The sequence below is a fragment of the Felis catus genome, chromosome A1 (genome assembly GCF_018350175.1).
Source record: "Felis catus isolate Fca126 chromosome A1, F.catus_Fca126_mat1.0, whole genome shotgun sequence".
Classification (NCBI taxonomy): Eukaryota; Metazoa; Chordata; class Mammalia; order Carnivora; family Felidae; genus Felis; species Felis catus.
Window position 1 is genome coordinate 203,625,012 of NC_058368.1, and position 13,491 is coordinate 203,638,502.

The 13,491-nt window shown below is 37.2% G+C and overlaps 1 protein-coding gene and 1 long non-coding RNA gene across 3 annotated transcripts in view; one reads left to right on the top strand and one right to left on the bottom strand.

The window, feature by feature from the left end:
- The window catches only part of FGF10 (fibroblast growth factor 10), an 83,749-nt gene extending 74,498 nt beyond the window's left edge, over window positions 1–9,251 (top strand). The window contains exons 2-3 of the mRNA XM_023260856.2: window positions 2,134–2,237; window positions 6,274–9,251. Coding sequence (XP_023116624.2) covers window positions 2,134–2,237; window positions 6,274–6,471 — 302 coding nt within the window. The 3' untranslated portion in view covers window positions 6,472–9,251. The remainder of the gene's footprint in view (window positions 1–2,133; window positions 2,238–6,273) is intronic.
- LOC123380075 overlaps window positions 1–13,491 on the bottom strand; it is a 355,918-nt gene that overhangs the window by 156,093 nt on the left and 186,334 nt on the right. The gene's annotated exons all lie outside the window — the stretch shown is intronic.

Genomic DNA, 13,491 nt, shown 5'->3' on the forward strand with positions numbered 1-13,491 from the left:
TGGCCTAAATATTTTGCCCCAGAATTCAACCTCCTGCCTCACTGTGTATCTTCTGCTTGTGACATAAAGTATATTAGATTCCCTTCCCTGATACTTAGACATTTTCCTCTGTGGCATTCCTATTAAAGACTATTATCTTGATGAGTCATTTTGTCAGATGGTTTTCCAACAGGATTCCCTTGAGACAATGGGAAAGAGAGGGGGGATATGATGGAGAGACAAGTAGTCAGAGATGGAGAGAAATAGTTTGAAAGCCAGAAGCTTAGGTATTGGAGCCATCATTACTGACCTGTGTCACCTCATCATCTTGTATCAGTTATATAATCTCACAGCCTCTGGTTTTTTTCATCTGTAATTAAGAGCAATGCCCATCTTAGAGGACTGTTGTGAGAATGAAAGAAATAAACTATAAGAAACTATTTTAAAATATGCAAATAAGTGAGTGTATTTGTTTGTACCTTGAGGGCAACTAGCTGCATAAGGAAACAGGATACTAAAAATACAGATACGGTCTCCTTCACCCTTTGTAACCTATCCTTGGTTTGAGCTTGCCAACTGAGATTTATTTCACCCTATTATTGAGGGAGTGTGTTGTGTTAGGTCAGAGGCTTCCTACAAGATACATGGAAAGAATGATTCATTCATGGCATGTAGTCTAGCTCTCTGGTTTTGTCAACTTTGCAGTGGGGGAACTCAAACATTTCTATTGGTCTCCACATGGCTGGTCCACCTAGGACGGATGAGGAGGAAAGAAGGTATTCATGTCTTAAGAACAAGCCACTCTTTCCCTACGGGAAGGTATATGTATAAACACCCAATTTGTTGAGCACATTTAGAACGGCATTTCTTATGACAGTTGATACATAATAAATGATAACGTATAATCACCTTTCAGAGTTTATGGGCTAAGCCAATGGGAATTTGTATGTTCTGTCCAGGAGTTACACAGTTTGGTGAAGGAGGAGTTCCAAAATCTATTAAGTGTGAGAGGAAATTTATTTTCTTTAATAATATTTAAGGAGGCACTAAAGCTCTAGCTGCAGGCAAGTTCTAATTATTTTACACGTACCAGCTCATTTATTCCTCACAACACGACTAGGAAGGAGGTACTATCGTGTTGCCCATTTTACAAATGAAATGTAAACACAAGCAGTTCAGTGACTTCTCCTGTGGTCATTCACCAGTAAATGTAAAGCCAGATTCAAACCCAGACACTCTGGATCCAGAAGCCTTTGCTATTCACCTGAGAAAGCTTTTCCGAGTTCTAGAATAAGAAGTAGTCTTAGCACCTGAGGGTTTCTTAACCTAAAATAGATTTGGGGTAAAATATCAAATGTTCTCCCTTTAGTTACCTACATACTTTTCAGAGAAAATTACCTTTAGATGCACCAACCAAAATATGTGTATGAGGACAAAAGTTCTCTTGTCTATCAGTTACAAAAACCTTCAGCGTTCCATTCTTTTTAGGGGGGGAAAAGCCTTTAAAAATGCTGATGAATATTGGATATTCTCCCAACTCAGAGTAGTGATTTTGCTATTTTACAGATAATGTGGATGTTGGGATCAGTCTTTCTGTATCTCAGAATGTCAACACATTTTCCCAAACTGAATTTATCAGTTAAATGTAGCCAAGAGATTTAGTTTATCTGAGTATCCTACAACGGAGAAATAGTTTACCACTGTTTTTACAGATTGAGGTAAATCTGACATATTATTGACATATGCTATGGATTTAATTTAATACCGTAGTACAGATGTGTGTTCTGATAAGTTTTTTGTGAAATCTAGGCTACAATAGAGTTGTTTCAATATTTATGGGGTTGAAAATGTAGAGTTAGCAAAGGAAGTATTTTAATTAAAACAACATTTTTCCTTATGTGCTCGGAATAAAAAGAGGGGAATTCTTTTAAAGACTTACTATTTTTTCAATATAACTCCTCAGTTTTTAGGCACATTGAAAGAGGTTTGGGTTTTTTTTTCCCCCAGTTTTTTAAATCTACTAATTTTAGAATGATCAGAAATTAAAACTCAGTAGGTCTTCTGATTTCCTTTCTTTCACCTAAATTTATGCGACTCTTTAAGTTTAGCTATTGTTGTTTTTTGTGTGTTTGTTTTTTCCATTGTATGGTTTAGGTATCCTGGAGATAACTTCAGTGGAAATCGGAGTTGTTGCCGTCAAAGCCATTAACAGCAACTATTATTTAGCCATGAACAAGAAGGGGAAACTCTATGGCTCAGTAAGTATTCTGCTTTAATTTTCCAAGTCCGCTGTAGTAAATCATTGCCAGAGTTTTGGAATGTTTCCCTCAGACATTGAAGAGCTTTGTTATCATTCTATTGCTAGTAAACAGAGCCACAGTGGGCTGGTCACCAGAGTTTCAAGGGCTGGCAAAGCGGCTCTTGCAACTCTGTAATTTCCTCTGTTGTTCACCCATCAGTCTGCCACACAAGCTGTTACTGGCATTCGTCAGTCCATGCTCTGAACTGTTAAAGGGTCAGACTCTCACGGAAGCATCTGGTCAGATTGGCACGGGTGCTGCAGACAACTTGGAGAAGAATCATTGAAAACAAAGATCTTAAATTAAGGAGGAAATCATATACTGTGTTTTAGAGCTGGTGTTTTGTATTCTTTTAAAATATGAGATGGGGAGACAGATTAAGAAATTTACCATTTGTGTGCCGTTCAATCAACTCCATATTTTTATTTATGTGGGCGACAATCATCAATTCAGTGATGGAGCTGGAATCCAGCCAATGCTTTGAGTACATATATCTCTGGTGTTTCATAGCAAGTATTAAGGACTATCACTTCAAAATGTGTAAATAACCTTATTTTGTTGGTTAGCATAAGGATGATGGTAGTGGCTGCGTAGAGCCAGCAGGTCCCAAAGTTCAGTATGCATCACAATCACCGGGAAGATTAAATCACATTTCTAGATTTTTTGATACACTAAAGCTGTGGTAAGTTCTAGGAATTTGCATTTCTTTTTCTTTTCTTTCTTTCTTTTCCTTCCTTCCTTCCTTCCTTCCTTTCTTTTGAGAGAGAGAGAAGGAGAGAGAGAGAGCACAAGCAGACAAGCAGAGGACGGGAAAAGGAAGAGGGAGAGAGAGAGAATCTCAAGCAGATTCCACTCCCAGTGCAGAGCCTGATGCAGGGCTCAATCTCACAAACCGTGAGACCATGACCTAGCTGAAATCAAGAGTCAGACACTTAACCGACTGAACCACCCAGGCACCTCAAGAAATGGATAATTCTTAAATGAACAGCGTCATCAAAATATTTACTACTTCTCTCATTTCCCCACTTTTTTCTTCTGTCCCAACACAGCTCATGTACTGTGCCTATGATGCTTCTTGAACTCTGAGATGTGTGAATTATCTTGTCCCATCTCTGTATCTAAAGTAGACGCCCACTTTCTAGCATAGCACCCCCTTTTACTTATCTGCAATAGGATTCATCGGAAAAATCTCTGATTACTGTGTTTAGTGTTTACTATCTTCCCCCAGTTTATTGTAAACTTCAATTGGGCAGGGTCTGCCTTGTCCTGCACCATACCCTCAGCACGCAGTCCATCCAGAGCACAAAGTCATAAATGCATAAACCTAACCACCTCTCCTAGCAGCTCATCCCATCGTAGGCTGTCCCTCCACTTTCAGCCCATTTCAGAAAGAAGTCCATTTTCTAACCACAGTGCATTGGGTTTGCAATTTTGCATTACCACCAGGAAGAGTAAAATATGATGGCTTCAAATTAAATGAAAAATCTACTCAAACTGAATGTCCCTCTCAGGGTGGACTAGGAATTTTGCACTGAAGGGTATGCCATCAAAATTCATGAGGACATACCTAATATAATTCTGTATATCAGTGGCAATGCTTATAAACACCTGTCATCTTTTTTCAGGTGATCTCCATTGATGCCAGAAACCTTCTTGAAAATATTAGGCCAACACTCAGAGTGATTAACTAAACCAGCTCTTTATTCTATTCTGTATTGAATACTTTCCTCTGTTCCTTTTGGGAAATGTATGTCTCTCTTATATTTTCATTATTCCTTCTCTGAATAATGCATCTATGGTATTCTTGGTTTCCACATGACTGACAGAATTAGGTTAACTAGAAAATGGTGTTTAAATAAAACAGGCTCTCATCCAGCCTGATTTAAGGACCAAAGAAATTTATGAGGCATCCTGAGGAAGTTTAAAACCTTTCTCTAAACTACCAAAACCCTACTTTTGAGATCTTGCTCTAGCCTAGACTTTTTTTTTTTAACTTTAATACTGATGATTCGCCTAAATGCTGTAAACACATAGATTCCTAGGTCCCTCCTCCAGAGATTCTGATATATTTGAGCTAAAGTGTAAATATCAAAAAACACTTGAGATTAGGAGTCTGCCACAGGTATACCTCACTTTAAGAGACATTGCTCTATAAATTTATATTGGGGAGACAAAATAACTACACATCCACTGCTCTTTCCTATATACAGCTCTGTTGCGAATATGAAGTCATCTCAGGGCACCTGGGTGGTTCAGTCAGCTAAGTGCACCCAACTCTTGATTTCGGCTCACGTCATGATTTCGCGGCTTCATGGGTTTGAGCCCCACGTTGGGCTCTGCGATGATGGCATGAAGCCTGCTTCGGATTCTCTGTCTCTCCATCTCCCTCTGCCCCTCCCCGACTTGCACTGTCTCTGTCTCTCTCAAAAGGAATAAATAAACTTTAAAAAATAAAAATAAAGTCATCCCAAAAACCTCAGTCCTCCCACAGTCTCTAAACTGCACCCCCTTTATTAGAATGAATATAACTATGCTAAAAAATCATCTCTGCTTTGAAAGCCACATAGTTTTAGACAAACTAAGATGAATAAATGGGAAAAAAAACATAGGAAAGACTTAAATTCCTTTCTAATGCAGAATTTTTGTCACATTAAAATCTTTACCTTAAATAATTTACCGATTTTCCTCTTACTTTCAACCAAATGAACCATTTGAATGTTACACTTCAATATCATGTTATAGAAGAGAACCACATTGGATAAATAAATTCCAGGAAACAAAGCTTAAACTAGAAACATGAACATAATATATACCTGTTTGTGATGGTTCTGATAATGTTCAAAATTAGGATCTAGTTCACAGAAACCTGAATATTTAAACATACACACGTTCAGGAGTTGAGAATTTAGTAACTTTTTTTTTTAATCCCGAGGTGAGAAAAACTGTTTGAACTGCCCAGTAGAGGCCAGCGAAAGATGCCTATCATACCCTTGGCTTGGATTGGAAAAGGTAGAACCAGAAGAGCAAAAGCTCCAATTCTTGAGCTTCTTACCTGCTTTAGTGTGGGTGTAAGGGAAGAGGGACATTTCCAAAGCCAGAGTTTTGAGATTAGTGAGGTACCTCCTCTACATCAGTAACTCCAGAGTGAGACACTGGATCTATGGAATGAAGGAAAATCAATTCTTGTCCCAAAGACCCCTTAAAAACACATGGTCATCTGTAACAAAGCCAAAGGACTGTGACAACTGAGTGGAATTTCTGAGGGTCAAAGTCTCAGGTTTATACACTATACAGTGATCAGTCACCATGTTTGTAATTTCTTTGATATGGTAATTCACAAAGCAAGGCATTTCATGTCCTAATTTTCAATCATTCCTAGAGCTCAGAGTAAAATCTGTTAAAATTCTAGGTTATGGAGAAATCTAGTATTTTTAAGAAAGGAAGGCATCCCTCCACCCCTCTCTGGCCTCTTGATTATCTAGAACTATTATGATTTTCCTATTAAGATCTGTTTTCTTACCAACGTGGATGTATTTATTATGGATTTACAGGCAAAGTCTGCAAACTTGAGAAACACAGGTTTTTCTGTAATTCTATTTTTCCGATGAGACCCCATGGTCCTTACTCTGAAAACAGGATTGTAACACTATTGTTTGTCATTGGCTCTTCACAAATACCACCAGTAGAATCTTTGCTCTCGACAATCATTCTAGGCACTTAAACCATGTCATCTTCAAAACACACTAGCTTTTTAAAGGGACCCTAATATGTTTATGATGGTCAATTAAAATGAATCATGAGCCTTCAAACACAGAATCTGCTTTGTGGTTGAGTTTTGCTCTTCTGTTGTTGATAATGTGCCTTAAGTGCACAACTTAGGTACAAATGGTAACAGCAAAGAAAGCTCTTGAACTGGAGTTCTCCGGATGGTTTGTGTCAAATGGAATGAAGTATCATCATCACAGAAATAAAAGATTCTATTTTTCACTTGCAGAAAGAATTTAACAATGACTGTAAGCTGAAGGAGAGGATAGAGGAAAACGGATACAATACGTATGCGTCCTTTAACTGGCAGCACAACGGGAGGCAAATGTATGTGGCACTGAATGGAAAAGGAGCTCCCAGGAGAGGACAGAAAACACGAAGGAAAAACACCTCAGCTCATTTTCTTCCAATGGTGGTCCACTCATAGAGGAAGGAACGTTTGTGGACACAGCAGAACTAAAGGCCCTTTCGCCAGGACTAGTCGGTATTCTTCATGAAGACAGTAGCTCAAAAGGCAAAGACACACTGCAGATGTCTGCCTGCTTGCAAGAAAGGAAGTCTTTGAAGGTTTTGTACTCACTGCTGACATATGATGTTCTTTTAATTAGTTCTGTGTCATGCCTTATAATCGAGATAATAGGCAGATTAAATGGGATGGAAGTTATTCCTAAGTGAACAACACTGTGGCTGGGTGTTTGGTTACGTTTTTGTTTATGTTCTTGTTTTTGAACCTCTGAGATAGAACTTAAAGGACATGGAACAATCTGTTGAATGATCTTCGGGAAAGTTATTTATGGAATACGAACTCGTATCAAAAACTTTCATTGCTCATTCAAGCCTAGTGATTCAATGAGCAGTAGGACATGCAAGCATTTACTGGAAAGCACTTGGGTCATATCATATGCACAACCAAAGGAGCTTTGGGCGTGGCATCACGGAAGAATTGGATAAGATTTAAAAATGTAAACATGTTAGCGTAAAACTGTTCTAACAAAACAAATAGTATGGTATGCTTGTGCATTCTGCCTTCATCCCTTTCTATTTCTTTCTAAGTTATTTATTTAATAGGATGTTAAATATCTTTTGGGGTTTTAAAGAGTATCCACAGCAGCTGCCCTCTGATTTACCTTTTCTTTTTCTTCAGCACACCCCATGCATGTTCATGACAAAGTGTTTTTAAAACTTGGCAAACACTTAAGACTAGGAGAGGAGCTAGGGAAGGAGGGTGAGAGCCCCGTGTAGTATCAGTTAACTTAATATCACTTCTGCAACAAGAAGAATCAACAGTAAATATGACAGTGCTGGGGCATGGCTTGATGAGACATATCTGCCATCGTTTAGAAAGAGCTATCACTCCTAAGGCTTCCTTTCATAAAAAATAGACCAGAACGCCAAATTCTTTTCTCTCAGTATATCAGTGGGTCTCCAATACAAAAAGAAGGAAAATTGTGAAGTAAATTTTAGTAGCCTAGCCTCTTATTTGCTAATGATTTTTTGCCATGTCTCACAGTAGTAAGTGATGAAGAGGCTGTCTGCATATATAAGAACCCTGTGTAAGTCCCACATAGCACATCTCCCCCAAAGGAATTATCAAGGAATTTGAAGTGCAACCCTTCCAGGGGCTTAAACTGAGCAAATATATCCTGGTATATGTCTAATCACATACGGAAACCTGTTCCAGCTGTATGGCCTAGTCATTACAAAACCAAATAAAACTTATTTTCTGTAAATTTAAAGAGCTTTGGAAGATTCCATAATGTAACCATATCAAAATTCATTTTGTTAGAGCAGGCATAGAAAACAATACATAGGAATATACCAGTCATCGTCACATTGTATTCCACTAAATAAACACATAAGCCTTATTTGCAGTGTCTGTAGTGATTTTAAAAGAAAAGTGTAGAAAAATACTATTTGTTTTAAATACTTTAAATCATAACTATAAGATTATATTGATGCTGCGGTGTTATCTTCATATTTCTTGTTTTGAAAAGGTCTGTTTATTTTTATTGTTCAGACACAGTATTTTGGTACAAGGGAAAGACTCACCAAATGTCTTTTTACTAAAGTTTAACCTCTAGAAAGGCTGGTGTTTTGTGATCCTCTCTTACAACTTCATTGTGTCGATACTTAACCAGCACGTCCAGTTAATCTGTTACTTAAGAATCAGTTTTATTAAGACATTTCCCCATGAAGTTATTCCATTACAGGTCTTTATTTTTTTCATTCCTTAAAAAAGTTGGAATTTCAAAAGATATGCATTTGAGGCAGAGTGTTTTGGCTTATGGCTAAAGTTGCATTTCATAGCACTTGGCTTCCAACTTGCTTCTTGACAAATCAGATTCTAAAAATGTTTAATTTTTGTGGTTGGAATCTGTATGTTAAAATATAATTGGTAACTGAGTCTGAGAGTTGTAATGTAATGTATTGCTATCAGAACTAGATTATCTTTGTTCTTTTATTTTAAAATAATAATTGCACCTGACACATGAACACGGACCACCCAAAACCAAAATTAAACGTTTGGTAAGACAAATACAGTATTAGATGACTACACTAACAGCAAACAGGGCACAAACTGGATTCGTATTTCACATAGCCATTTAGATTACCAAGGAGACTATGTGTAAACAGGCATCATTATTGCACTCGAAACACTAAAACAGCTTCTAGCAAAATGTATCAAAGCTTGCAGAAGCCAAAAATAGAAAACATATCCCTCACCTCCCCACCAACACACACACACACACACACACACACACACACACACACACACAGAGAGAGAGAGAGAGAGAGAGAGAGAGAGAGAGAGAGAGAGAGAAGAACAGAAACAGTATGGTAAGGAGTAAGGAGATTCTCCTGCATTTAAAAATGGCATCTTTGCTTGATAATTGAGACAGAATTCTGGTCCCCTCTGCAGCTGGATTGTGCTACTGAAGACAAAGCAGTTCCAGTCTGGAATATTATATGTTAAAAAGAAATCATCATCATTTGGGGAGCTCAGCCTCTGTGGGAAGTGTGGCCCCTGGCCATGATGTCAAAGTGTGTCAGCCACAAATGTATGTCCCCATCTGAGTGTTGGTTCGGAGAAGACTCCTCATAAAGATATAGAATCCCTTCCTCCTCCTACCTCCCAAAAGGCTGAACAGTGTATAGTATGTTACATTTAAGTAAATCAATAAAAATGCTGGGAAAAGAAAACAGAAATATTGTCCTTGTTTGTTTTATTAGCCTATACCTAACTATACCTGGGAATAGAAAGAGAGGCTCTAGTGTTCTGTGCATGGCAGGATGTGGTTAAATGCCCCACAGTCCCAAACAACAACAAAAGAAAAACATCACTCAAACATTTGTAAGTTTTCTTTAATGTTTTACATGTGTGAGTCAGCTATCCTGACTCTAATAACAACCAAATGCTTTGGATTTTTCCTAAGTATTCAGGTCCACCTAATTTACACAGTGGATAAAGAAGGATGAATTGAAAACAAGGATGGCTTGTGAAACAATGAAAGACTTTTGGAGGAAAGCCAGGAGGCTGCAAAATCTGATTTCAAGGGGAGAGAATAGGCCAATGAATTTGATTTGAGAAGTAGAGACAGAAAAGCATATAATTATGCAAGGTGTGTCCAGGACCCAAGAAAAGTTATGGACACTATCTAAATTGGTCAGCATGAATACTGCACAGTTCCAATAATTTAGACATTGTTCATTCAGGATTTATGATTATTCAGCAAAAATAAAATTTACCCTTTCCTTATCAGTGAAGGCATTAGCTGTTCCAAACTTTGCTTTAAAAAGTTAACTGTAGGAAACCATGAAATACTTTCAATACCTTGTGCATTAGAAGTAACCCATTTACATGCAAACAAATACCACGTTGAATAAGAATTCTTGTCTATTTCACTTGACAGAACTTTTCCAACTTAAAGCAGTAAGGAAAAAAGAGGAGTATTTTGGAAGCGTACTGGAAAGAAAAGGACAAGTCTGAGTTCCACTGGAACTGGGATATGAGGCAACTAAGCTCTGCCTCCTCACAGACACTCATTTCCTCTTACCTCAGACTGGCTTTTTTTGCTGGGCTACTTACTGCTTGCCACCGCTTTCCATCCTTCCAACTCTGAAACCGCAAATCTCTTTTTCTCAAGATCTCCAAGTGCAAATATACTAGGTGTGACTGTTACCGGCCAGGTGTGGAGAGCATCACAACCTCTAGAGCAAACAGTCTGGCATGGGGACTGGCCAAGTGTCAAGCACATGACCACAGAGCTGCAAGGTGCAGCTTCTGCCCACAACTGGAAGGAATGAAGAACAGGGTACCAAGGAAAGGGCAGAGTGCTGGACAGGTGCAAAACCCAAAACGGTTCTTAGTTATATCAGTGAGACCACTGACCGAATCATGTATCTCTTTTTAAAACATAGAGCTTTTAATCTTATATTTTTCACTAATTCTAATTAGCCTTCATCTAATTAGTTCAAATCAGAGACATCTCAAGATTGTTTTTCTTTTATGCATCTTTTATAATGGAAAGATTATATTTGTTTTGCTTTGTTCTAAAGCCAAGAGAAGGACTCCGAATGTAGCCAGGATCACTGTAATTCTGTAAACTTTATGGAATAATAACAGATGAACAAAAGTTTTCACTAAGTCAAAAGGTAATACTTCTACTCAATACCAGCCTCTATCATAATAATGAGAAAAGTTATTTAACTCAAGAGTATATCCCAGTATTTTCAAGTCTATCAACACGTAGAAAAAATTTGCAACTCAAATGCCATTCGTTATTTAAAATATGGAATAAAAAGGAGGGAAAAATTAAAAAAAACCTGCTTTATATCTTTTATTACGTCTTTTATACATTCACTATGAGCCAAAAGAAAACCTTATAACATGCATTTCTCTCTTTTGCTGATTAGAATAAAACACAGAATGCCCTTGCAAGGGGCTAATCTACTGAAAAACACCTTTACAAACACTATGTATTCATTAAAATGGAATAATCATGATCAAACTAATGAGATCAAAGGAACTGGTCTCATTCCTAAGTGGCTATTAATGAATATTCCCATGTGGCTGCTCTGTGATAGCAGCTAAGGGCAACAATTCCATACTCAAAGAGAAAAGCCATATGTCAACCATATATGCATGTGGCACGTATTATCTTACACATTTTTATTATCCCCCATAAAAGAGCCTATATTCATTTTTTTAATACAGGCCATTGCATCCTCTAGAGATGAGCACAGGCAAATGAAGAATCAAAACATCCCATGTTCCTCATTACAACTGTAAATTGAACATATGCCTTCGTACAACTTAGGCAGTGACCCCAGCTACAGAGTAACCAACTACAGTCAGGTCTTAACCCTCCTAAGGGTTTGTTTTTAATTACCTTATATACATCCTAAATGACTAAATAATCTTACAATTTTCTAAATTAGTTATCATTTCTGTGCTCAATTTAAGCTGCTGACAATGCAAAGATTCCTAGGTCTTTCAAGGAGCAGTAAATTAAAATCAGTGTTTCATAGGTATTATTAAAAAAAAAAAACAACAACAACAAAGACTGCCCTTTATGGTTACAGCAGACATTCAGGTGAGAGGTCACTTATCAATTCAACATTAAAAATGTTTCAACATCTGCTATTTAAACACCAGACTTTTCAATATCCATTTTTTTCAGTGACATGATCAATATATTCAGACACTAATAGTATTTCAGCCAATATCTGTAAAACTGATATGAGAAAAAAAATCTGTATTTAGGGAGCTTTGCAACTAACAAAACACTGAAAAATGGTATTGCAAATAAACAAAGATGCAAATAATATCTTATTTACTTTCCTAATAAATTGATATTAAATGTAAAATGCATTGTATCCTCATGCAGGAAACAAATGAAATTTAATAATATTTAATAATATTTTTTAAGTCCGATTACATAATGTTCCTTCTCATCCTACCCCAGGGAAGTTTTGCATTCCATCCTCTAAAATCTCCTAAGAAACACTCAAATCCCCACATTTCAACTGCACCATTTTTTCTCTTTCCTCATTTTTAACTCCAGGTGATATCAAATAGCTATGTGAAATCGACTTCCTTATTAGACTCACAAGAAAAGACAGACTTTATACCCATACCTACCTTCAGATGCTTCAAACAAGTAAAGACTCCACAATAATAATGTCAGTAGAGATTGTTGGAGGCCTCTAATATTGAGTGCTTGGAATTGTTACATTCTCCTTTCTGGTCATTATTATTCCTATTTCTCTCTATGGTTATAAATATTCCCTAGTGATAAAAATTAGCGGTTCCTAATCATTTAAATTACTCATCTCTACTTTTAAGAATAAAAGAAAAACAATTTAAACATAGGACCTACTAGGGGCTGTAGTCCTAACTGCCAGTATTTTAGGATATAGTCCTATTAAATAAATGGGTGATGGGTACTAAGGAGGGCACCTGTGTTGAGCACTGGGTGTTATATGTAAGTCATGAATCACTAAAACTAGAGTAGACCTCTAATCTAGCATGACTTGTGTCCTGATAAAAACAGGAAACTTGGACACAGACATGCACTCAGGGAGAACACCATACAAACGCAAAGACAGGGACTGGGTGATGAGTCTATAAGCCAGGCAACACCAACAATTGCCAGTAAACCACCAAAAGCTCTCCATTCTCACAGGCCTTAGAAGGAACCAACCCTCCCAATACCTTGATTTCAGACTTCTAGCATTCAGCCAAGTGAGACAATGAAATTCTGTTGTTTAATCCACCAAGTTTATAATACTTTGTTACGGTAGCTCTAGGAAACTAATACAGGGTCCATAACTTAAGACCCACAGAAATCAGTTAGGAGGATGTTTGACACATTGGGAATCATAATGCTTTCATGTCAGTACATAGAATTGTTTGACATCAACCGTCATATCAAACAACCTGTAACACACTCCTAAGCCATGTCCCTGAGAAGTCCAATGTACAGTTTTGCTCAATAAATCTATACTTATGCCATAGATTTTTGGAGTGTCCCCACAATGTTATACTTTCCCCACAAATTTTGTGGTTTCTTAATGACCCCAAATACGATAGATTCAAAAACCTACACTTGACCCAAATCTCAAAATGGTAGTTAGATGAATTTGATGTAACCAGAAAATTTAGTGGGAAACAGACATACTTTGGGGAGTTCTAATTTTTTTTTAAATCTTGACCTTCCTTGTTTACTAGAGGAACAACAAAAAACAATCAAATTAGTACGTACAAGTATAAATCTACATATGGTAGCCTCCACTAATTTCTGACAATTTTATGAATTAGCATCTCCATTATTTTATGCAAAATATTTACAATAGACTACAACGAATACGTGACGATAATATAATGGAATTGGCTAATATATTAAAATGTATACGTCTAATGAATATTGCTCACTTCAGAGAACAT